Below are 26,823 nucleotides of genomic sequence, written 5' to 3'. Positions count from 1 at the left end.
GGGTGCCAAAGTCCTGTGTCTTTTGTTGTATCTCTGCAGCTCCTCTTGCTGCTGCTTCGTATGATACAGCCATACTGAAAGCTTTGTCCAATGTTAAATCTTTTTCAGAAAGCAGCCTTTTTTGTGTCCCTTCACTTAAGAGACCGCAAACGAATTTGTCTCGAAGATAATCTGATAGTCCTGCCCCGAATTGGCAGTACTTTGATAGCTTTCTTAATTCGGTTAGGTAATCAGCGTTACTTTCATTCTTATGTTGATTTCTCTTGAAGAACTTGAATCGTTCCGCTATCAGCAGCGGTGTTGGGTTTAAGTGCTCCTGCAGGGTATCAACAATTTCTTTAAAATTCTTGTCCTTTGGTTTGGCTGGAGTGATTAAATTTCGTAACAGCCCGTATTCCTTTGCGCCCATTAAGTTCAGAAGTACTGAAGCTTTTTTTTCATCTTCTATTCCATTTGCAGTGCAATATACCTCTACTCTTTCCACGTATGTGGTCCAATCCTCTATTTCGCTATCAAAAGCATCAATATTGCCAGACTTAGGCATTTCAGAAAAGATATGGTGCTTCCCGCGCTTTTTTTTCTTTTCTGCAGCAAAGATATGGCGCTTTGCGCACTTTCCCACCGCTGCTGCCGATGACAACGCTGTTTACCGCGGTTTCCGGTTTTTTTAAAATTTACTGTCGGAGACTCGTTCCCGCCGGAGTTTCTCTCCAGGTCTGAACGCTGACCTGCCTGCCGCGCCAGCCGTCTCCTGAGTGCTCCCTCCCAGTCCATTATTACTTGCCTCCGATTTCGCTGCCTGTCTCAGCTGTAGAGCCAGCCGCTGGAGCCCCAGCCTGATGCCCAGGAAAGATTAGCGCAGTACCTGCCACCAGCTTGGCCAGCTGGTGAAAACACAGCTTTTCTCACTTCCTTGAGTCTTCTGGACGCCCGAGGAATCGATGTCCTTGAGGTGCTGCCGAATTGCAGTTAAGTCCGTTTCCACTTCGTCGCCACTGTAGTGTCCGTGTGTTGATAAAGACACTGAAGATAGGAGTTGGTTCATAGGTATTTACTAAGCAAAGTCTGGGTGGGGGGGGGGGGGGTTCCTAACGGATATACACAATATACAGGCTTATATAGCCCGAGTGGCAATTACCGGCATTACAGCACACCTGGGGCTCTTAAAGGCACATACACTACAATTCCTACAAAAAATGTCTCACTTAAATCAGTGTCCTCAATTACATTAACTCGTTGCCCTTTCTTAGTTTGTACTTTTGAAAAGCCTTGTTTGGCAAAGTGATTCTTTCCATTACACTTTGTGCACATTTTTCCAAACGCTGGGCATTGTCTTAACTGGTGTTTGTAACCACAGCATTTACAATTAAAAATGTCACCCTCCGATTGCTTTTCATTTCTGTTCTGCCCGTTTCTTCCCCTTATAGGATACAGCACTGACAGCAGCATTATCACTCATTACAATTGCATCATTATTGATTTCACTGAAAGTCTGCGCGTGCTTTCGAGCTAGCTCGCTGGCTTGGCATATTTTCACCGCATTTTCCAAATTTAGTTCGGTTTCTCTCAACAGACGTTCCCTGACTTTTTTATCATGAATACCAAACACAATCTGGTCACGAATCATGGGTGCTTTGAGCTCAGAGAAATTACATGTCTGTGCTTTCAGTTTCAGATCAGTTATAAAGCTATCAAAAGTCTCATTTTGTTGCTGTGTCCGAGAACGGAAGATGTATCTTTCATACGTCTCATTCTTTTTGGGAGAACAATGTGCATCAAATTTCTGTAGCACATCGTCTAATTTGTCTCTGTTCTCCGCTGGATTAGATACAAATGTATTAAATACCTCTATCGCCTGTGGGCCTGCAACCGTAAGCAGCAACGCTATCTTCCTTGCGTCTGGCTTCGTACCGAATCCGATGGCTGCAATGTAGAGTTCGAATTGCTGTTTAAAAGTCTGCCAATTGTAGTCGATTTTTTCTGTGAGTTTCAAACGCTCTGGTGTCTTCAAATTCTCCATGTCGCTTTTCACAATTTTCAGCAGATCTTCACCACCCTGGTACCATGTTATGTTCATTAATAAATAGACATTCTTATTATGAACACAGCTAGCTTTTGCTAGTTACTTTATTGAACACATGTGGACTTGTACAGCATCTTGTAGAGGCTTCCATCTTGACTGCTGCCTTGTGGGTAGCCTAGCCTCATGGGTAATTTAGTCTTAATATAATATATAGCTGGGTAGTGTAGTCTTATACATACAGCTATATACAGCTCTACGGCTCCACCTAGTGTCCACTATAGAATGACATGCTATTGATCACTACAGATCCCTCCTAGAATCATTATTGCATGTCCAATAAATGCAACCTAGAATTGCATAACCACCTTTTACTTCGCCATTGAAAAGGCCTCAGAGATATGAATTCTGATTTAAAATGGTGTGTTCTTGATGGGTTAATACAGGACATTTCGCGTATGACAAGCCCTGACTGTTTAGTTAATCCTTTCTTCCACCTGTTTACGAACATTTCCAAACCGCTTCTTTCTCACTCCTCCTCAGTTTCCCTCCTTACAGCACTCTTTAAAAGACTCCTCATTTCATAGAATCATAGAAAGTTACAGCACGGAAGGAGGCCATTTCAGCCCATCGTGTCCGCGTCGGCCAGCAAAGAGCTATCCAGCCTAATCCCACTTCCCAGCTCTTGGTCCGTAGCCCTGCAGTTCAGAGCATTCCAAGTGCACATCTAAGTACTTTTTAAATGTGGTTAGGGTTCCTGCCTCTACCACCCTTTCAGGCAGTGAGTTCCAGACCCCCACAACCCTCTGGGTGAAGAAATTTCCCCTCAAATCCCCTCTAAACCTTCCATCAATTACTTTAAATCTCTGCTTTAAATTTCATCTTTTAATGGCAAATGGAGCTTCACTGGCCTTCAGTGTGGCCCTTTGCCCCAAAATACATGTGTTTATGAAGAGTTAGTGACTCACACACAGTAATTGAGATTGTGGGGACACTGTGTCGCCAAGTAGTGAGCACACTATAATCTTGACCTACTATATGGCCATAAATAGTAAACGTACAGAAGACCACAGATATAATATACTGCTGGGAAGTATTAATATACAGATACTTGGTTGTATGAGTTCATTGAGAATCACATTGACAGTGTGTGTCCCCATTATTATAGAACACTATTAAGGCATTTTAAGATTATTACATCATGCCCCACAGTCTCTATTCCAGTGTATAATGTGGTTTTGCTATTCAAAGAACCACCTAGGATTTGGAAACGGCCATGAGGTAGTGAGTGACAGTGATTGGAAAACTTGGTCAGTTTTCACTTTATACTGGGAGAAACCTCTGCAGTTTGTCCTTGGTGCAGAGTGCATTGTCATAGAGTCAAAACGGCACAGACGGAGGCTACAGGAAACTTTGTGCTATCCGGCACCGACGGGACTGAGCTGCTGCCGTTCCCTCAAAACTGCCGGACACTCCAGAGCTAATGTTGAAACTGACGGAGATTTTCATCTCCGTATGAATCAACAAACCCTGTTGCTTAGCAACAGCCTCTAAACAGTCGGCAAGCGTCTCTGTAGCGTCTCTAGCTGAAGCTGTTGCTTAGCTACAGACCTTGCAGAGCTTGACTGTTCAAAAAAAGCAAAGAAAAGAAACGAAAAGAATAAAAAACGGCTCCTGATTTTTGCCGGTGGCTCGAGCTTGCCAGATGGTTCACCTCCAGATAACACAAGGTTTCCTGTATTTGGCCCATTGAGTCCGCACCAGCGCTCTGTAGAACAATCCAGTCAGTCCCATTCCCCCGCTCTATCCCCGTAGCCCTGCAAGTTTATTTCCCTCAAGTGCCTATCCAGTCTCCCTTTAAAAACATTGAGTGTCTCCGCTTCCACCACTTCCGTCGGCAGCGAGTTCCAGGTCCTCACCACTCGTTGCATAAAAAGTTTTTCCTCACGTCCCCCCTGTATCTCTTGCCCAAAACCTTAAATCTGTGTCAACTAGTCCTTGTACCATCAACTAGTGGGAACAGCCTTTCCCCGTCTAGCCTATCTAAACCCGTCATAATCTTGTACACCTCGATCGAATCACCCCTCAACCTCCTTTGCTCTAATGAAAACAAATCCAGCTTCTCCAACCTGTCCTTGTAGCTAAGATCCCCCATCCCCGGAACCATTCTGGTAAATCCCCTCTGCATCCTCTCAAGGGCCTTCACATCCTTCCTAAAGTGTGGTGACCAGAACTGGACGCAATACTCCAGTTGTGGCCTAACCAGCGCTTTATAAAGGTTCAGCATAACTTTTCTACTTTTCTACTCAATACCTCTATTTATGAAGCCCAAGATCCCATATGCTTTGCTAACCACTCTCTCAATATGTCCTTGCATTTTTGTTGTGTTGGTTCACACACTGAAAATTAATTTAACTACTCCCGCTAGCTGCTGGGAGATGGAAAAGGTACTTTGGAAAAATCAGAAGTCAAAATGGTGATTGAGGTGGGGAGCATGTTAATAAATACTGCCCGAAAACTTTTTTTTTTTGCTGTAACTCCAAGTCTCTGCAAACTAATGGAAACCTAAGTGCAGCCTGTTGAGCTGACTGTTGCACACATTGTTTTGTTTCAGCTCCAACAGCAGCTGGATCGGGTGCTGAAGGTGAACAATGACTTGCGGCATAAAATGAACGTGCTTCAAACCCAGCTGAGAAATGTGTTGGAGAAGAAGGCCGAGCTGGAGGTCGCTGTACAGGAAAAGGGCAAAGAAATAGACAGACTGCAGTCCAATCTGACGCAGGTTAAGGCAGAAAAAGACAGCAACCAAAAGGTATTTTAATCTCCGTTGGTAGAACGCTCTCCTCCTAAGTCGGAAGGTCGTGGGTTCAAGACCCTCGAGTATATTCAAGACTGAGATCGATAGATTTTTGAATATTAAGGGAATCAAGGGATATGGGGATAGTGCAGGAAAGTGGAGGAGGTAGAAGATCAGCCATGATCTTATTGAATGGCGGAGCCGGCTCGAGGGGCTGAATGGCCGACTCCTGCTCCGATTTCTTATGTTGTTCTGCCCCATGCCAGAAACTTACAGCTGAATAACGCCCCAAATATGTAAAGTAATAAATGTGTTACAACTTCTATACTAAACTAATATAGAAGTAATTGTCTTGTATAATGGGATCAGTTTACCCCCTCAAAAGCCACAGGAGCTACTTTGGCCTAACATGGTATATTTATAAAAAAAAACACAAATGAAAGAGAGAGTTGCATTTTGGATCATCCTTCCCTAAAAGAGGCTGAATCAGCTTAATTTGTTTAGGGAAGAGGGGAAACTAAGGATAGCTGGGAAAGACATGGTGGGCTGCAAGTTTTGAAAATCCTGAAAGAAATGGAATGGGCAAATTAATAGCACAGGCATATTTCATGCAAAATTGGGAAAGGCGAACATCCTCACACTCTCCGAATAGACTGGTGCCAAAGCATTCTAAAAGAAACTGGGACAGTGTACTCATTTCAAGGACCGTATAGAGGGGAGCTGTAGAAGAGAGATGAAGGTGCTCTGTGCAGATCCTAACCAATACAGGATCTGGATGGACTGAATGTCTTTTTCTGGTTCCTACCCTATACCTCCTCTAAAAATCAAGAGGGCGTGGCCACCGCATCGGAAATCAGAATTTGCACCAAGAGAACATTAACTTTGTTTTCTTCTCGGTTTTTGCAGCTGTATGACTGTGTAGACCATGCGTGCCCTTCACCTCTTCCTCTCTCCCAAGGTAAACACAGTCGCTAATACGCCAACAATCGACATGGCCGACAAAATCATCATCGACGTGAAAGATCCGAACCGGCCCTGTTTTACAAAGCAGGAAATGCGACAGATTCTGCACGAGCGCAACAAGCTGAAGGCTAACTTGTTCCTGGTGCAGGAGGAGCTAGCTTACTATCAGAGGTAAGCCTGTGTTCCGTGGTGTAGCAGAGAAACGTTCAGGGGTGGTTTGGTGGGGGAGCCTGCCTCGGGTAAATGGCGGGCATGCAGCTCCTGATTTCTCCAAGATGTGTTACTCCACCCCCACCCAGAAAGATGGATTGCAGAATCGCCCCTTCTGTGTAATCAGATGGACTGTGAACTAAAATGCAGGTCCAGCATTCTTTTTAGTTTGAAAGGGTTAATGCAAATGCAGTTTAGAGCTCTTGATATTACCTTGGGGTGCAGATCAGTTGAACTGAAGTGCACGGCCCGTGTGTGTCTCCGTGTCCGCTCCTGTACATGTACAATACACCGTGTGTAAAAGGGAACGATTCACTCCTGTCTGGTACTGTATGGTCTGTGTGTCTCAGTGTCAGCTCCTGTACTTGTACAGTACACCGTGTGTAAAAGGAAACGATTCACTCCCGTCTGGTACTGTACGGCCCATGTGTGTCTGTGTCAGCTCCTGTACTTGTACAGTACACCGTGTGTAAAAGGAAACGATTCACTCCCGTCTGGTACTGTACGGCCCATGTGTGTCTTAGTGCCAGCTCCTGTACACGTACAGTACACCGTGTGTAAAAGGGAACTATTCACTCCTGTCTGGTACTGTACAGCCCATGTGTGTCTGTGTCCGCTCCTGTACTTGTACAGTACACCGTGTGTAAAAGGAAACGATTCACTCCTGTCTGGTACTGTACGGCCCATGTGTGTCTTAGTGCCAGCTCCTGTACACGTACAGTACACCGTGTGTAAAAGGAAACGATTCACTCCCGTCTGGTACTGTACGGCCCGTGTGTGTCTGTGTCAGCTCCTGTACTTGTACAGTACACCGTGTGTAAAAGGGAACGATTCACTCCTGTCTGGTACTGTATGGTCTATGTGTGTCTCAGTGTCAGCTCCTCTACTTGTACAGTACACCGTGTGTAAAAGGAAACGATTCACTCCCGTCTGGTACTGTACGGCCCGTGTGTGTCTTAGTGCCAGCTCCTGTACTTGTGCATTGTGCAACAGATACTTGGAGGATCTGTTTTGATGTTCCAGAGAGATTCTCAATGACGAGAAGTGCCCAGCGATTTTCATGGAAGCGATGAAGGCTGCAATTAAAAAGCAACGGAAAAAAGTGAAGGCCAAAATGTTGGGAATACCAGAGAACATGTGCAGCAGGTGAGTGATTTAATTTGAAAAGATCATCAAGCGAGCATCTGAAACTCTACACCTACTCTGCCTCTGTTTTCACCTTTCAAGCCCTATCTTGCCCAATGAGGTCTTGTATTTACGGTTTTCTCTATTTACCAGAGACCAGTTTCTTCTTTCAGTTGTGATGGTCTTGATCTGTTCCTGTCTCCATCCCCTGACCAGCAGTGCACAGTTTTACCTCAGCGACTGGCATTGGGCTGAATGTTGCCACCTCTTCCTGCAAGTGTGGGAGCCACATACGACACCACCCCACCCCCCCACCACACTTACCGCTCCATAACTCACTGGCCGAGGGGTGGTTGGGATTGGCATCTATCTATTTCTTTGGTCGGCTTGTCTATATATTATTTTTAAAACTTAAACCAAGGAGGTAGGGTTTGTACTTTGTGTGTGGGCCTGGTTTTTGCTATCTTCTGGGCCCCGTGCAGCCTCTGAGACCCCCAAGTATTTCCTCTCCGTACAGAGAGCTGCAGACTCTGAGTGTTCCCTGTCTGACGTCCTGCGTGTTTATTGTGAGGGACTTCTATTAAAACCAGCGTGCTTTGTGGCCTGGCCCTGCAACCGTTATTGCGGCCAAGTTAGCTTGGCCCTCCCCCCCCCCCCCCCCCCCCTTGCCAAGAAGAGCTGTTCTCACTTTCTCAATCCAGCAGCTTGCTCAGCAGGACAAAATGATCAGCCCTGGGAGGAGTGAGCCAGCACTCCACACTCTCTGACGGACAGCACGTCTGCCATCACCGTACTAACGAGGCCAGGAAAGTTATCAAAAATGGGGCACAATAATAATAAAGAAACTTCTTTGAAACCTCAGTTCAAAGTTGACGCTAATGGTGTTCACTGGATTAAATAGAACTACATAGAATGTTACAGCATAGAAGCTGGCCATTATGCTGCCGGTGCTTATGTCCCACACGAGCCTCCTCCCACTCTATTTACTTCATCGAACCGCATCAACAGATCCTTCTATTCCTTTCTCCCTCGTGTTTATCGAGCTTCCCCTTCAACGCATCCATGCCATTCGCCTCAACCACTCAATGTGGCAGCGAGTTCCACATTCGCACCACTCCCTGAGTAAAGAAATTTCTCCTGAATTGCTTATTGGGATTTATTGGTGACTCTTATATTTAAGGCCCCTGGTTTTGAACTCTTCCACAAATGGATTAAATTTTGAGTTGCAGTTGGTGCCATGCAAAACTCTTCATGGTTTATTTGGGGGAGATTTGGTAAAATAGTGGCAACACTGCAGGAAGAACTGAAATAAACACCAATTTTATCCTCCATATTATTATGAGCTGGAGCAGTGCTCCATCTAGTGGCCTAGCTGAGAACTGGGGAAAAGTGCTCAGCAAAGCTGCCAAGCAGCGCCAAAGTTCTTTTCAGTTGCCTTTCCTTCTTGTTGCACTTTGGAAAATTTGCTATGTTGTGCTTTTTGCACATTTTAGTACCAAAAATGATTACTTTCAGGCTGCCCATTTGTAACAGACCACGTTAAGCATGGTTTCATATTGAAGAGCTACTTCACGTTTGCAAACATCACGGAGTATTTTCAGAGACGTCGCCATTCGGACAAATACAGAATCTTTCAGGCTCCTCCCTCCTTTTTCATGGGTGGCTTTTTGGTTGTTTTATTTTGCAGAAGTGCAAGTGATTTGTGGTGGTTTGGAGCTCTCGACTCAATGAGGAGAGAGAATGTAGCAAAAGAGCAAAATCTGGCTCCCGAAGCCCTTCCACAAATATTTGTCTGCCAGTTTGCTGTTGGCATAAAAAGCACAGTGTAACAAAGGCCAAAATGTTGCTCCTCTAAAGGGCTTGGAACACAACGACCAAGAGTTTACGCTTTGGGTGCAATCGGCGATCCGGAGGCTGGTTGCGCTCTCAATCGCGCTAGTTTTAAGAAGCGTTTTTTGGCTCAAGTGGCTGCTCAAACTCATTTGCATATCGCCGAATGTAAAATCTGCCACGAACCAGTGCAATCGGGGCAGCGTTTTGGAACGTAATTTAAAAAAAAAACAATTTTGCATTTAAAAATATTCCTTGATCTATTTAATAGTAAAGTTTTGCACTAAGTCATCACACAATACAGCTGAAAATGGGTTTATCACAAAAAAATAAACATTTTTAATCAGTGTCAATCCACCAATTGTGAGTAACCTGATTTTAATTCACTGAAAATGACTTGAAAAAAAAAAGATACAGAACCATTTACTAGTTTCATTGGTGTACAGTAGTCAGTTTCTTGGTAAATTCAAAAAAATTGAAAGCTTTTAAAACGTGCCTATTAGTGTCCTTGTGCCTAAAAAAACAAACAAAACCAAACCAAAGCAGCTTAATTTTAAGAGCCTCCTTGAAGGGTCCACAAATGGGCGTAGTCAGTGGAAACTCGCCATGGTGATTAATTCGATCTGGGGACGTGGGCGGTTTTATGGGCGGGTCGGCTTCTAGCGCGATGTTTTTTAAACTAGCACAAAAGATGGTGGAATCTCGATTTGCACTCAACGTAATTTGCGCTTAATATTCCGCGATCTCTTACGCTGGTTTGACCGATTTTGGGAGAATTGTGTTTGGGAAGGGGGGGGGAGCGTAACCTAGCGGAAACTCCAGGCAAATGAGGCCATCCATGTATCAGCAACTCCGCAGCAGAGCACAGGCTCAAAAGGGGGCATCTACATTCACATTCTTGAGGGTAAATGGTGGCAATTTCTATGCAGGCCATTATGAAAGTTTACAATTGCTGGAATCGATCTTCGTTTCTTCAGAGACTGTGGGCCGAAGGCCACTTTACTGACTGCTGTTTACGCATTAAAAAAAAAAATCTAACTCTTTCCATACAGCGATGAAGACGACAAAGATGCCCTTCCCCTTCCCTGCTTCCCACAAGACGAAGTGGATGCCAAGCCGCCAGAGTCGAGAATCAGATCCTTGTGAGTTTTCAGTCCGCTCAGTCTCTTGGGTGAATTCCTTATTGTCTTTGTTATTCTGGATTTCCTCATTTTTGTCATGCTTGTATTGGCTGACTGCATTTATTAGAACAGATGGGTGTCTGAAAGTATAAGCAGCATTTTTGTGACTACAGTTCCTTCTTCATACTGCACGTACCCACACAGTCACCCAGTGCATTCCAGTAAACCCGGGGTCGTCCTCTCCCAACTGATATTGTTGGAATGTTTAGAAGAATGTGAGTTCACATGAAACGGGCTGACCAGAGGGCGTTCCAGTTAAAGCATCGAGCTGCCACACTGGGGCATCAAGGGGAAACACAGACTATTCTGTAATTACCAAAATGTCAAGGCAGAGCAACAGCTGGATTGACCCCCTCACATCTGCAATAGAGTGGGTACGTCGCAGATTCACTAGGGTGCTGTCTGTTATGAGGAAACACAAATTCAAAGAAACACGGGGGGAAAATTGAGGCTGTTTTTATTAGAGGAGATTACAAGGTGGTTTGATAGAGGTGTTTCAAATTATGAAGAGATGGGGCAGCGTAGATTGAATTTAGACTTTCTAGTGATTTTGAAGGGTGTGGAACAAGGGGACAGAGATACGAGATTCAATGTTCGATTTTTCATTTTACACTGACTGTTGTGCACGACCAGAGTCCGTGATTGAAGCTGACACTATGTCGACATTAAGAATAGGTTAGATAGGTGGTTGAAGGAAGGGAAGACTGAAGGGATATGGGAATGGAGCAGGCAGAGGGGATTAGGACTGCTGCCCGTGAGGGGACGAATGCTAAAACGGATGGTTGGGTGAATGGCCTGTTTCTGTGTTGTAATTTCTATGTTCTCTGACGGGCACTAGCTTGGTGTTATGACCTGGAAATGCATTGGCCTGGAAATTTGGGAACGCCCATATTTGGGAGCCCATGAGGCCTCGCACCTCACTCCCATATAAATGGTGCAGCGGGAGGTAAGTACGGGAAGTTCAACAACAACAAGTATTTATATAGCACCTTTAACGTAGTAAAACATCCCAAGGCGTTGCACAGGCGCATAGGTAGCTGATGGTCTCGCCGGGGTGGGGGGGGGGGGGGGAGTTGCAGGGATCTAGGAGGCAGGAGCACCAGCGATGGGGAGAGTGGTTTACAGGTAAGTAACTTCCCTTTTCTCTGCAGGCGATCTGTAGGGTTGGTTCCCCCGAGTGCAGCCAATGATTGAGCTAGCCGCCTCATGGCAAACCAATGGGGACCTCAAGCAGGCATGAGGCCCATTGTATATACAAATATATGGCCCAACACCTGCTTGAGGCGTGGGTAAAGGGCGCCACTTGTTTGTCCTTACCCAATATGGTGGGCGACCCAATTCCTAGGCCATAGTTTCTTTACTCTCCTCTCTGAGGTGTGGTCCTGAGTCTTGTGCTTATTTATTGATAAAGGTTGTAGATGACACTTGACTTTCATGTTGGCCAAGTAGCAGCACACGCAAGTGGTGAGCCATTTTGCAGTTTCTCGTGCGCGCCTGTGTCTAATGGGTGTCCTCCAGTGGGAGCCTGCTCGCATGGCAAATTTCTCACTAACCTGCAAACCATTATTTTCTGTGGATAACGATCCTTTATAAAACAATTTTTATAGATGTACATTTTGACCCTTGACGGGGTTAAAAATGCACTCGATGGAGATCATTTTAGACACAAGTGCGGGTGTGAAATCATAATTTGTCCACTTCAGCCTCCTGTGGTATGAGGCTCCATGTGCGGTCAGGGGATTGGCTGATTGATTGTCCACATGAGTGGCAATTGAACAAGTTGATGGTAATCCAGTCTAGATTTGATACACTGCTAGTACTTTTTTTTTGAGAGCACAATACAGTGACAATTCTGCAGTGACTTGCCTGTTTTCCTCTTTTACCCGTGCACACATTTACTTTCCTGTTGATAAAATCATACAGGGAGTTGCTACATTTTTATGATTTCCTTCTTACTCTTGGTTTTAATGATTCTGGAGTAAGGTTGAGCATGTGGGTCTAGAATTCTTGCAGACTAATGGGGAGAATGTGCAGAAATGTCCATGGAGAGGAAGGGAGTGATTTTTATTGCTGCCATGTAGATGTCACTGCCACTGAAGTGAACGCTGCTGATGTACATGGTGCTGTGGTGTTAACTCCGTCTCTGTTCATGGAACAACATTTGGCAAAACTATTTTTGTTTCTAAACATGTGACCCGATGAAATTTGTATAAAAACTTAACGCACTGCTAAAGAAATGAAGACTTGCATTTATATATTGCCTGTAAGATTAGGATCACAGGACACACACAGATTACCCAAAGGGTCTTTGGAGTTGCAAGGCTTTTTATTAGGAGCTACAGTTTTAAAGCATCATCAGATATTACATACGGTTTAAGCTAATAATAGACATACAACCCGTGACAGTAGAGAGTGATCTACGACTCCCGAATCGGAATGCCATGACCGGACAAACGGTTGGTTAGATGCCCGATGAGACAACGTGGAGGTCTCGGGTCAGCGGGGCTCTGCAGTCAGTAACAGCAGTCACTTCTGTCGATTCGTCCCCCGAGCTGTTGGGGGTGTTAGGCATAAGCCAGCATTGATCCACCTCAGAGGCTAAACTTAGTCAAGGTGTTAGGCCTGAGTCAGCACTGATTTCCACCTCGAAGCAGCCTTCGCCCCTCACTGTCTGATCTCCTCTCGGTCGTCTATATTTATAGCTATTTTGGTGAGCTGCTGGATACCTGGTGTCAATCATTTGTACCCCATCCTATTGACCAATTACAAGAGCGAGGCTACCTATGACAGCCCCCTCCCAGTCTCATGAGGTCATTTTCCTCCTTATCTCTGTTCTAAAGGTCTTGTTGCCCTCTTTGAAGACAGCTTGTTTATCCTACAGCTCCTTGCTACATCCCGTATCAGGCCTAGTTCTGCCCACTCGAAGGCCTGTTTTTTGTGTTCTGACCCTGTACTTCAGCTCTCTGTACCGCTGTTATTTTTCTGACGTTACTGGAATCTTTCTGTGTCATCAATTTGGGCAAACTGCTGATCTAGGGAACCCGTAACAGACTATTATTTCTTTCGATCCACGATTTCTTACATGCCTAATCATCCCCCTCAAACCTCAAGGTGCTTCACTTAGTGAATTACTTTTGAAGTACAGTACACTGACTGCTGTTATGTAGGGAAATATTTAAAAAAGACTTATATTTATATAGCACCTTTCACAACCTCAGGATGTCTCAAAGTGCTTTACAGACAATGAGGCACTTTTGAAGTGTAGTCACTGTTGTAATGTAGGCAACGCGACAGCCAATTTGCGCACAGCAAACTCCCACAAGCAGCATTGTGATAATGACAAGATAATCTGTTTTTGTGATGTTGATTGAGGGATAAATATTGGCCCCAGGACACTGGGGATAACTCCCCTGCTCTTCTTCAAAATAGTGCCATGGGATCTTTACCTCCACTGAGAGAGAGGACGGGGCCTCGGTTTAACATTTCATCCAAAAGTTCGAAAGACGTTTTGTGCACAAGAAGATTCCACAAATCTCAATAACCAGTAAATTTGTTTTTTAATAGTTTTAGTTGAGGAAGGGATTTTGGTCAGTGCTGCCAACTGAGATACACTAGTGCCTTTTTGATAAATAACTTTTTTTTAATCCCACTATATTTGGAGTTGCCAAATACTTTTACACGAGCACATGGCATTTTAAGATGGGCAGGTTGATGCCCGAGGTTACGTTTGCATTTCAGCCTTGGCTTAGTCGCAGCACTGTCTCCTCTGGGGTTAAAGGTCATGTGTGCAGGTCCCACTCCAGAGACTTGCGAACATAATTGAGGCTGAAACTCTAGTGCAGTACCGAGGGAGTGCTGCACTGTCAGAGGTGCTGTCTTCCGGATGAAACGTTAAACCGAGGCCCCATTTGTCCTCTCTGGTGGACGCAAAAGAACCCATGGCAGTATTTGAAGAAAAGAAGGAGAATTCATTCTGTCTTAGCCAATATTTATCCCTCAACCAACGTCATTAAAACAGATTATCTGGTCATTCATCGCATTGGTTTGTGGGATCTTGCTCTGCGCAATTTGGTGCTGTGTTTCCCTACATTGCGACAGTGACGACATTTTTCAAGAGTACTTCATTCACTGTGAAGTGCTTTGGGACATCTTGAGGTTGTGAAAGCTGCTACATAACTTACTTTCTTCTGTAGCCATTGAATTATCTTTGATGCACCCATTTCACCCATCTTCAGCGAAGATTCACCAGGCTGATACCTGGGATGGCAGGAATGACATATGAGGAGAGATTGTGTCGATTGGACTTGTACTTGCTGGAGTTTAGAAGAATGAGAGGGGATCTCATTGAAACTTATAAAATTCTAACCGGACTGGACAGACTAGATGCAGGAAGGATGTTCCCGATGGTCGGGGAGTCCAGAACCAGGGGTCACAGTCTAAGGATACGGGGTAAGCCATTTAGGACAGAAATGAGGAGGAATTTCTTCACCCAGAGAGTGGTGAACCTGTGGAATTCTCTACCACAGAAGGCAGTTGAGGTCAATTCATTAAATATATTCAAGAAGGAGTTGGATACATTTCTCAAGGCTAAAGGGATCAAGGGGTATGGGGAGAAAGCAGGGACAGGGTACTGAAATTGGATGATCAGCCATGATCGCTGTGATGAAATATTCCATTCATCACTCATCAGTATTTCTCTGCCTGTGACTGTGGTTGGTTTCAGTTTCATTTCCATTGTATTGTACTGTGTGTAGGGCTCCGCCCATACCTGGCTCCTATGTAAGCTGGCCCAGCCTGCAGCACATCCAGTACGGCAGACCTCTGGATGGAAGATACATTCTCCTCTGTGTGTTACCTTCTAAGTCAATAAAAGCCTTGTTTTGTTTCGCTAACATCGAGTCTCGGGTTTATTGAGGCACATCAATCGCATTGAATGGCGGAGCAGGCTCGAGGGGCCGAATGGCCTACTCCTGCTCCTATCTTCTATGTTTCTATGAGATCTCACTTGGGCCTGATGTCAATAAGCTGAACAGAGGGCCATAGACTGTGGTTGGTTCGGTTCTGTGTTCTATTTGTAGTGGTTATCGGCTCCAGTGTGAGAACCCCTAAGCTTACCACTGTAATTTATTCATGGCCTTATTTCTACTGAGGGTAAGCAGCAGGCCTGGTGGCTGGCCTCTGGCACTGGTGCTCTTTGGCAGGCAGCTAAGAGAACCACAAGTAGCCCTGGGCCAGTGACTCGGAGATTTTTCCTACCTCCTTGTCTCCGCTTGATGCATCATTTGTGGAAAGGCTAAAATTAGAACGGGTAACTCCCCACACGAAGAATCTTTGGCACGGATTCGCGTGGCATCACCTCCCGCCCCAGCCTGCGACTTGAGCCCGCACACTGCTGTACTGCTGATTGGATTGTCCGTAAAACAAGGGCATTAAAACACTTGCTGCGATATCAACCTCTGTAATCCTGTCTATTGGTGACTGCTGCATTAAACCTGATGCCTGGGAGGAAATTATACAATGTTCCCGAATCCCCAGGATAAAATTAGTGCCTTCTGTCTCTGATCTGCACAGGGGTAGATTCTGCAAATTTGTGCTACCAGTGCAGAGATGGGAGAGGGAATTCAGCCACTTCGGTCAGCGGACCCAGTATGATTTTCCATCCACTCATCCATTCATTATAATGGGCAGGAAATCATGTACAGTGCGCCGACCTGCATGTCTGCATTGCTGATGTGTGCATCGTGTTACACGAGGTTCTTATGTTGGAAGCACCAATTTGTAAAAATCTTATCCATATTTGGGAAGAGGCTTTTAGAATTGTAGAATTTAACATTCCAATTCTATGGCCTAGAAGCTGCGAGTTGAATGCTCAAAGCAGAAGCTTAGCTTGGTGTTTTCACCTTCACCCCCATTCTCCATTGGCAGCCCCTTGCCTCAGTACTGGGGGGAGGTGAGGTGCCCAGCTGATTTTTAAAAAAACACGCAACAGCAGCGCCCGATCAAGGACTTGAATTCTGGATCCTCAAGTTAAAAGCCTGATGCTCTACTGACTGAGCTGTCCAGGCTCCTCCCCAGCTGTTTGAAGGGAAGGGGGATTGAGGAGAGGTTTCACTTTGTGTTTATGTACTTCAGCTGGCCAGGAATTACATTTGATGGAGGCTGTAGACTTGTTCTTCCGTTTTCAACAGTTCAGGAAACATGACCAAGAAGGCTGGAAAGTGGAGAAAACTGGTTTAGAAATGCATTTTTGTTTCATAAATACAGTGGCCTCTAACACTGAGATGAGGATTCCTAGAAATGTCTAACTTGTTATATAATGCAATTACTAATTTATTTTAGAAAAGCCATACCTGTGAAATGATAAATTCAATGATCATTAATGAACATGTTTACTGGAATAATTGTTCATTTTAGCAACTATAGCATAAAAAGCTAGTTTCATAGACTTGGAACAAATGTATTGTTACTTGTACATAATGTTTCTACATTTACTTTCCAGAAATCCACCTCCAGCGTTTAGAACTACTTTGCAAAGTATTGTCTCCCACGAAATCCAGATCTGGATTTTGGAACTGCTTTGCAAAGTACTGTCTGCCAGGTAAATGTGAGAATGTTTTCTGTGGATATAAACGTAGAGGAATAGAGTTTTCAAAGTTTTGTGTAGAACATGTGAATATTTAGATTTTCAAACATTGCTGCTGCTGAGGCCAGAACAGGCTGTCATGTACGGTGAACAGTTTGTATCCTTTCAGCACCCCCATCAGCACCATTGTCAGACCCATAACCTCCTATGATGTCAGCACTACACTGTGTTTAAACAAAGTAATCTTTAAAAAGACAGAAGGATGTTACAGATTTATTCGTGTAACTAATTAGGGTCCAAGTGACATTCTCACCTTTCCGGACAGAGCAAGAAGCATTTCTCCAATTACAAAAAAAGCCATTTTCATTAACTGTACTTGTCAGGAGTTCACCAGTTCTGCTGATTTATAACCCCAGGTCATTTGAAATAGATAAAATCACTCTTAAATCACGAGTGCTTAGGCGGGGTAATCTGCCGATGCCACGGACCACTTTTGGAAAATCCATACTATATGAAGATTAATGAATAGCTGGGAGTGAGTTCAAGGCAGACTCTGGTTTGCAGCTGCTGGCCACGACTCTAAAGGAGATGACTTCCTTGATCACTCCAGAGTACCTGCTCCATTTTAAGAGCTGGGTGAACTTCTTGGGGTGAACGGTTGATTCCACCTTTGTTTATTGACTGTCCCGCTCTGCACTGCCCACCGGGTGCCCTCACTTTTGTCACTGATTGGGATACAATCCACCCTGGATTAATGATGGTGGTTTGGGGGCTTATTAAGAAATAACCAACATTTCATTATCAGGAAATGTATAGTATTCAATTTTAAGAGTTGATAGCTAACTGTGGATACCTTTTTTATTGAGGAATTCCTAGGATAGTATGAGTGAAAATAGACACTCATAGAGTTTATTCTCTTGATCAGTTCTGTGCATTTGCTCATGTAACTGTGGGTGATGAAGGGGGGAGGCGACAGGGTGAAAGGGAGCACTGCCACTGCAGTGCACGATTACTGAAAATGACAATTTCAATCAATCTCCACGGAAATGAATGGCACAGAATCCATACAGGCATCAAACCCCTGCTCAATAATTGTTCCTCAGCTTGTCTTTGGCCTCCCGTTAGGTGATGTTGTCTGTGACCGGAGATGGCCTTATTACTTCCGGAGTGAATTATCTTTCTAGTTGGCACCTTGATAAAACCATGCAGGTGCTCACAGAATGACTCTCAAATAAAAGAATGCTTCTGCTTATTTTACATCTTGGATCTTAAGTTTCCAAATCCTCAAATTTAATTGCATTTTTCCCACTAATGATGCCCTGTAACCAGTTGTCCAAGAATGCATCAAGTTGACTCCTGTCTTGGTTTGTCTCCCCCCCCGCCCCCCGCCTCATTCTTAACGAGGTCCGATCTTTCCATTGCTGATCCCTCCTTCTGTGCAAAGACAACACAGAATTTCGAGGGCCAATTAAAAGTTGAATTGAATGACCTGTTTTCCACAGTTTTTATAATGTTTTCTCCAACTTTACTTGCAGAAGCCAATTGCAAACGATGACCTGTTGCTTCAAGCAGCTGCTGAAGCTGAAAGAGGGAGGGCATGCTGTTCAAATACTTTTCCCCATTGACATCTTTTATAGATCCTTTCTGATATCTTTTTACTTCGTGCTCCAGGTCCCTTAATTTAAATGCATTATCAATGCGAACAATGTTCTCTTTTGTCTTCCACTGCTACGTCCGCATCCTTTGCCCCATGCTTTGATCTGTTTGTGGGGCGCGGAGTCTATATATTGTGGTGCACAAGGCATCACAGTCGTGTGGGTCAGGCTGGATGGACCGGTGGGTCTTTTCCTGTTCATCATTTTTTGCCGTGCATGTGTGTTTTTTTTTCACTGGACATCATTTTTTGTCCCCAGTCAGGATTCCAAAACTTCACTTTTGTTTTATGCCCTCCAGTGAGAGTAGAAAAATGGCTTGTTTTCTGATGGTCTGTGTGGGTACTGCTGTATTGGCCTGGAAGTTACTGCGGTGCCGGATGAAACGTCTGTGTTCTATTGGCGCATAACGCAGTAGTAAATTGAGTGCTGTGTGGTGCACACTTGCCAGATTGCTATTCAGAAAAAGTGGCGAATGAGCAGAACCACGTTTAAGATGTTCTTGGTGAGATCCTTGTTTTTGGCACAATGAGTAACCATTCAAAACCTCATGTCAAATAGGCATTGCTGTAGAATCCTTGGTCAGTATCAACAGGTGAACTGCTGCATTGCTGAGCTAGAAAACGGCCTATTGTATTGTTTTCAGTGTTCCTTCAATATGAATTTGACTGTGAAGGGCCAGCAAGAACAAAAAAGAGCCACCTGTAAAGGCAGGTGGTATTCAAGGCATCTATAGGTCCCACTGATGTATACTGAGCTTACCATTCCAGGCATAATTACCTGGGAATGATTGGAGAGTGGTACCATTAACGGCTACTAAGCAGGGAAGCTGTGAACAAGCAATGACATCTCTTATGAAGACCTCCAGACATGCTCCACCTGTTGGACAGTCACTGGAAGTACTGTACAACAGTCCCTTTTGCCCTCAATTTCTGTGTGTGGTTTCTTTTATGCTACCACTGGTGGCATCTGCAGTATTGGCCACTTTGCTGTCGATAGGCCACAGATGCATGATTCAGCATGGCCAATGACTCTTGCCACTGGCCAGAAGCATCATTGGACCACATCGTTGTGCAGGTTTTCCAGTGTGCATGGGGTCATTAATTGCACTCGTGTGCTTGTGCACCATGCCTGTGCCCTATATGAATCATAGATATTTTCTAAATGTCCAGCTGGGATGTGACCACCAGCACAGAATAATAGAGATAACTGTCTGCCTGTTCCCCAGCAGTGCGCACAATACCTTGGCTTTTCGAAAATAATTTGTGCTACTCTTATTTGAAAGGGAAGAAAGAAGGATGGCTTCTGGGAGCCCAAGCAGCCGTGCCTCATTCCACTCTTGCAGCAACCACTGACCGAAACAGCACAGTACAAGAGGACTCGGGCTATGAACAGTTGATTATTGAGTGTACCGTTGTAATCCTAAAGCAGCTCGAGATGTCCCAAATTATAGGGAGTGCTTTACAGTATAGCAGCCAGGGTGACGTGAATAATTAGTGCCTGCTGCATAAATTTGTCCTGAAAAGAGACCTTGCTTCGAAGAATAGGATGCTGAAGACGTGGCCGAGCAGTAGGGTGAAAGTGAGGGAATTTAGCTGTTGAACCATCAATACAGTAAGGAAGACTTGACTGCTGTGCTAGGTACCAATTCAAGATGTCTTCCAGCCACTACCAGAGGTGCTCATGCAGTGCACATTTGCAAAATGAGCTTCACAAAACCATCTCCACCTATGTGATATCCGAGTGGTAAGGTCAGAAACTGAGATAAGCCAGACTTCAGGAACCAAAACTCAACTGTTTAATTATACATCTGTAGCAGAGAACATCTCTTACAGGCTGCCAGCAAGATACACAATTCTTACTGTGCGATCACGAAGATGGAGGATCAACCTCTGAGTCATACCCAGAATGCAATGCCACTACCTTAATAAGTGGTGTGCCAGGACATTACCTTAATACTGGTAAATATGATCCCTTAATATTTGTCTCCATCTGGTGGATAACTTAAGCATTACATCACAGATTACTATAACCTACATTTTTGTGCACAGTTCCTCCGATACCATCTTTAGTTGGGTTCCTATGTTACTCTAATCAATTGATGCATAAATAATCAGCACAATGTTCAAATCAAGCGCAGTGCTGAATTAATTGTTTAGTGTGTGTGATTGTGGTTCCTCTTTGTGCTGCTGAATTATGGGTGGCACATGACAACCTGGTACTTCTAAGTGATTCATTTGTGGAAGTTGTAAGTGTGCTAGTTGACTTCAGGGTTTCACTGAACGCCTACTCGGATCAGATGTTCCTAGATTTTTTATTTTTTATTATTGTGATACGCATATCGAGTGCTGCTAAAGTTTCTGGACCCTATCTGCTTGCTGGCATTTCCACTAGCATTGATGCATGATGGCCCAGGTATGCTGTTGGCTTGAAAGCCAGCCCCCCGATCCTTGATTCCTACCAGTGTGCCACTGTTGATGTCCATTGGTGTGGCTGAGAGCAGAGCTTTAAACCGCTATGAGGTCTGTGAATCCCTGCTTCAGATGGTCTCTCTTTGATCCCCTAGCATGTTGTATTCAATCAACATCCATAAGGTTGAGCCCAAGGCCTCTTGCATTGGTGCATGCCACTGAAGGCTCCACAGTTGTTGCCATGGGATTCATGGCAGAATGCATTGCAGACAGCTATTTGTGCTTGATTGATCCTATCTGGATAGTCGAGTGTTCCATACTCCTTCACCCCACCCCCCCCCCCCCCCAATCCCCGATCTTGCATGTATTTTCCATGAACACGTGATGGTACATGATCAGACAATACTCTCTACTTGTATGCAGATTATGTGAGGTCTGATTCCATAGACCTATAGCAAAAGTAGTAACCATGCTGTACTTCTGCCCATCAGATGTCTGGCCTTGATCTTGCTCACTCAGACTGTGACAGACAGTCCCTGTGTATCCCATTTAACCTTGTTTTACTCATACTCTGGGGGAGGGGCTTGATGTGCGTGAGCATTCTGATGCTCAAGGTGAGCATTGTAAGGAAGGGGCTTTTAGGTACAGGCTTGCTCATGGATACTGGCTCTGGCTTGACTTTGTTCTTCCATTCCAAATAAAAACAAGTGACAAAGATGTCAAAATGCTACCTTAGTCAGCCATCTTCAAGCACCACTACTTTTGTTGCCTGAGCCATTCTGTGATGCTATAAGTTGAGTTGTGCCTATAGGCAACATTACAGAACATGAACATTATGGTACAAGTCACGAGCTTGGAGGAAGCACTCCTCTGGCTTTACCATCCCCCACCCCCTTGATGCTCTCCTACCTAATGGTGCCACGGATAACTTCCTTGACTGGTTATCGGGGCTTGATTTGTTTAGGGCTACAACCTATGACTCCATTCTTGTTCATTATACACCAGGTTATCCTGCAAGCAGAAGAATAATACTTGGAGCAGTAACAGTGGCATACTCCATCCTACAGATTGGGTGAAGCCCCTTTAAGAATTTTTGCTGTGCACACAGATTGTCATATGTACTTCCTAATTGTAATTATACCACATCATTATCTGTCCATTCATGCAAAGCTTCCTTGCCCTAGTTCTTTCCTGCCAGTATAGTACTGTGTAACCTCCTGTTACTGCTTCGTGCATCTTCCAACATGACGGGATGGACATCTTTGCAGTGATGACTTTCTTGCATGTCTATTTGTGGCAAGTGCTTGTCATCCAAAATGTTATTGTTAAAGAAAGACTTGCATTTATATAGCGCCGTTCACGACCACCGGACATCTCGAAGCGCTTTACAGTTAATGAAGTACTTTTGAAGTGGAGTCACTGTTGTAATGTGGGAAACGTTGCCTTACTGTAACAGTTTTCTTTGGGTCAAACTTTTTTAATCCCAATATTCTTCAAGATCCTACAGGTTTTTGACCCTTTCTGCTAGCTCCTCCCATTTCTATTTAGTTTTTCTGGGGAGGGGTCTGGTCATCCATCTCCTAGATTCTGTCCCTCCTTCGCTCCACCATTTCCAGCACCTGGTCGGTGACACTTGTTTTCCTCTGTCTGCAAAGCTCCATTGATGAGAAAGTTGTTGAGTAAATCGAAGCCCTGGGGCTTCCTTGTGCTATTTCAGGGGTTTAAATGGCTCCTTATTGCAGACAACAAACGCTAGTCACTACTGATTCTGCCATTTCATTAGAAGGTTAACATCCACTTTTTTTAATATGCCCCAGAAAACAGTAAAATGAGGTAGCGAGCATAGTACATGATGCTTAACAATTTAAAGTAGTCCTTAGTTAGCCCTTAAGAGCACTAACACAAGTGATCTCAAGGCTATTATTTTGTACTTTTTAATGACTGTCTTTAGTTCTTTAATGCCAGACATTTGCTTTATAAAATAGGCAAATTATGACCTTTTTAAGCAGCTTGAATTCACTTTAGCACCTCTGCTAAATACAATCACAATGGATTAATAACAAAAAAAGCTCCCTACTGAATAGCTAATGTACCAGTGGGATCAGTGGAACTGATTATGCACCATTGCAGGAGCAATGAGAATAACCATGGTGCCATAACACTGGGGTTCATCCTGTAGAAACCCCTCGAACTATCACTGCACATTTGCCAGTTCTTGCCTGATGAGACAGCGCTGCTAAAGGTTGCCATTTTGCTTTTTATCCAGAAAGATCACATTGACTAGTATCTGCACCTAAAGAAGTCAAATCTCATGTCTGTTTCAAACCTTATGGGGAGACGTCTGATCAGATCACACATTGTTTTCAGTCAAATTGTCCTGTCCTGCTGATCTGACCTTTTTCATGTTTCTATTCCAAGAGAGAGTCCTTTCCATCACTGCAATAGGATAAATACCCCCACAAACTAACTGATGGCTTATGGGCGAGTTGCGATCAGATACACAAGGGAAATATTTATTCAATCACATTACACAGAATGTACAGCACAGAAACAGGCCATTTGGTCCAACTTATCCACACGAGCCTCCTCCCACCCGACCTCATCTAACCCTCTCAACATATCCTTCTAATTATGTCACCTTGTTCTTGATTTCCCCCACCAGAGGAACTATTCTCCCTGTAGCTAACCAATCTGCAGAATTTACTGGCCTGGTGCCTGAATTTGCCCAGCCTGCAGCCTAATCACTGGTAGCCCTTTCATTTCAGAATCAAAGCCGATCAGATACTCTAGACAGACGTATCTAAGGGTCGCAGTGGTGGGTTTTGGTGCTGTAAGGGGTGATTCTGTGATGCTCTGTTCCAGGTGAGAAGCCTTCATCTCTGGGAATGCAACTCGAGTAATGGCCTAGTCGCACACTATGCAACAACAACCCCCCCCCCCCCCCCCAACACCGCCGAGTGTCTCCGAGCTGGGAGCACAGCCTCGTAAAAGTTATCTGCCTCTTTCTACATGTGACCGCTGTGGTTCAGTGGGTAACACTCGCCTCTGAGCCAGAAGGCCGCGGGCTCAAAATCTATGCTGACGTTCCAGTTCAGCACTGAGGTAGCGCCGCACCCCGGACGAGATGGCAAACCGAGGCCCCGCCCACCCTCCCAGGTGGGCGTAAAAGACCCCATTTGTTGGCCAAAACGTCATCCATTTGTACCCTATTTCTTTCAGTTGAGAAAATCTCTTAAAGCTGTTTAGTTTTCCCAGACAGCTGTAAGTTTTTAACCAAAAAGTTATTTTTACTGGTATTTGCCCATATAATTGTAATAGAATAGTTTCTAGTATTTTCCATTCACTATGTACCCCTCCCTTTACAGGTCACCCATTACCACATATCCTCCTGCAGCTGGGAGGGTGGGATGGTCTGGACCACAGACTCTCCCACGACAGCCATCAATGTCCCTCCACAACCAGCTGTCGCGTGCAATTCAGGTGGGTTCCACTGGACGGTGGCCCTTCTGGATTTTTCCTACTGGGTAGGAAATGAACTCCACTAAGTGTCCTGACCAAGAAAGCATAGAACTCGCTCAACTGTGGCAACCTCTAATTTCAACTTTTCTCAGTTGAGTGACTTCCTGAATGAAGGAATGAAATGGATGTATGTATGTTCAAGCTGAAGGTTGCATGGAAACCAAATACTATGAAATTAAGTGTATGCTCGGGCATCGATATTATCACTGCACAAAGCATCTTGATTTTGAGATGAAGGTGTGGTTAATGTTTCGGGTCAATGACCTTCCGTCTGAACCGAGAGATTATCAACCTGCAACGTTAACTCCTATCTTGCTGTCTCCACAGATGTGGCCTGACCTGCTGAGTGTTTGTAGCATTTTCTGTTATTTCAGATTTCTAGCATCTGCAGTATTTTGCTTTTTGTTGATTATTGAGAGTTCTGTAATAGAACTGGGCAGCGGAATGTACAGGATAGTGGTTTTCATTTTAAGCTGTGTTTATTTCTGACGACAGCTATTCTTATTGCTTATCGGAGTTAAAGTGGCAATATGTAGCAAATGGAGGGCAGTTTGCATTGTGGGCCTAAGTCCACAAGACCTAGTTGAGGCATTTCACATGAATTCATTTGCAGACAGTCGAGAGAGGGGACTCCTTCCCTTTTCTTTCTCTCCTCTTTAAAGGTGATAACTCGTACTAGGATGATATTCCATGAGCACTTGCAACCTTTTGCCATTCTTCATGTGTGTGCAGTGACAGTGCCACAGACTATCCAGTTGTGTAGGGGCAGCACAGCCCAACCCATCTGACGTGCATCCACGTAGACGTTCCACCAGGGGTTCAAATGATGATCAGGAGCAAGAGACGTGGCGGATGTTTCCACTCCCCAGCCTGTGGGATACCGAGTCAAATCATAGTCACTGCTACCATCCTGAGATTAGGTAACTTAGCCCAGAGTAACGATTGAATGTGGGACCTTCCTAGGTTGTATGGCTGAGTGCCACACTTGCGCTGTGTTGACCAGAGGAGACCTGAGGAAATTCCTACGGAAGTATATCCTGAGGAAAACAAAACACGGCAAAGACCGATGTCCTGCCACGTATCCGGTATTGGAATTGCAACCTCTGGTTGGGAGGCAAGCACTCAACCATTTGCAGTGATGAGCAATTCTGGTAATAATCATTTAAAAGAGGTAAACCTTTTTGCCATGGATGAAATTAATGTCTTTTTTTTAATTAAAAAATATATAGACAGTTGGGCTGAAGTGAGAATTTGCCTGATGCAAATGTTGAAAGAGGACCTTAATCATGCAAGGAATGTACACTCTGTGCCATTCAATTGCGTCTCTGATGTGCTCAGTTTGAGACTTGACTGCGTACAAGCCATTGCTTGCAGACTTCATTACCATTGTCAGTAATGAGATGAGCTTCTGTTGCCACTGATTTGTTTTTTTCCCCCTTTCCTATACCCTTGCTGGTCAAGGAGAAATTTAGCAATGTGGATGGACTCTCTGGACTTCAGTTGTTAGTTGGTTGAGGCTGAGAACTGAGTTTGGGTTTCTGGTGGGGAGTCTGGTGCTGTACTGCTAGCGGCGCTTCCAGCACTGCACCGAGCTTTAAACTTTCTGTATGCTGCGGTTCATTAGTACCTGGATTAAACCATTAGGAAGCTAAGATGAGAGTGACCTCTTCTGTATTCGAACTGATTTCCTGTTGCACACTGTTGTATTCTCTTGTTTCCCACAGATTTGGGTTTCTTTATCGAGGTAACAGCGCCAAAATAGCATCAACTACCAAAACCTCCGCCGATGCCTGGGAAGTTATTGGCCCCAAGGAAGTGAACCTGTATGAGGAATGTCCACAAACCAAAGAATAAAACTGAGGGACAATGTATCTGTATATATTCTTTTAATATATATTTTAACTTGATTTAATTGCTGCTTTTAAGTACCCAGAATTTACAGTTTGATTTCATAAACATTAACAGGAATTTACATCATTTTAAAATAATTTGTGTAGTAATTTTTGTAAAGTATTTTAAGGTTTTGAAAGCTATTTTTAAATAAACTAATATTTAAAAAAACCTTCTGTATTCCTTGAGTAAAATAATGTTAATCTTCAGTGGGAGACTTGAATGGAATGAGATCCACTCTCCAATTTGCTGTGATCTGTTAAAATATGACGCACAGTTTGGTTACAGTTCAGGAGTGCCCGGGGCTGGGGAGGGTGACTTAGTGAAACACTAGGCAGGGGGGTGGGCTGGAATTTGGTTCGCCACCCAAACCTGGCAGAATTCTGACCCCCATCAGAAATCCTGGGATTTTTGGTGGCAGCCTATAATATGCCCAGCCCTAAATGGACAGGCACATTAAATGAGGAGGGATGCAGATTCTGATTGTTTCCATGCTGCCACCACTCTTGCTTATTCATGCTCTATGCATCACCCCTTGTGCTCTCCTCAAACTCGCTCACTCTCCCAAGTCTTTCAGTGTAGATGCACCTGTCTAGTGCTTTTCCAGAGTTAGTGAGAAAGGGTGTAGACTGTGAGGTCCCT

At 44.4% G+C, this 26,823-nt stretch overlaps 1 protein-coding gene across 3 annotated transcripts in view; it reads left to right on the top strand.

The window, feature by feature from the left end:
* rilp (Rab interacting lysosomal protein) overlaps window positions 1-26,263 on the top strand; it is a 67,183-nt gene extending 40,920 nt beyond the window's left edge. The window contains exons 4-10 of one of the 3 annotated variants that reach the window (XM_085965048.1): window positions 4,635-4,832; window positions 5,776-5,951; window positions 7,014-7,136; window positions 9,998-10,087; window positions 16,626-16,724; window positions 24,138-24,252; window positions 26,016-26,263. In XM_085965048.1, the coding sequence (XP_085821174.1) occupies window positions 4,635-4,832; window positions 5,776-5,951; window positions 7,014-7,136; window positions 9,998-10,087; window positions 16,626-16,724; window positions 24,138-24,252; window positions 26,016-26,039 (825 nt within the window). In that variant the 3' untranslated portion in view covers window positions 26,040-26,263. The remainder of the gene's footprint in view (window positions 1-4,634; window positions 4,833-5,775; window positions 5,952-7,013; window positions 7,137-9,997; window positions 10,088-16,625; window positions 16,725-24,137; window positions 24,253-26,015) is intronic. The other 2 variants (XM_085965049.1, XM_085965050.1) reach the window with 2 other exon arrangements.
* The last annotated feature ends 560 nt before the right edge of the window (window positions 26,264-26,823 follow it).

The sequence above is a fragment of the Somniosus microcephalus genome, chromosome 22 (genome assembly GCF_052327205.1).
Source record: "Somniosus microcephalus isolate GS21.2 chromosome 22, FLI_Smic_1.0, whole genome shotgun sequence".
NCBI lineage: Eukaryota > Metazoa > Chordata > Chondrichthyes > Squaliformes > Somniosidae > Somniosus > Somniosus microcephalus.
This window is presented reverse-complemented; position numbering and strand designations above follow the sequence as displayed.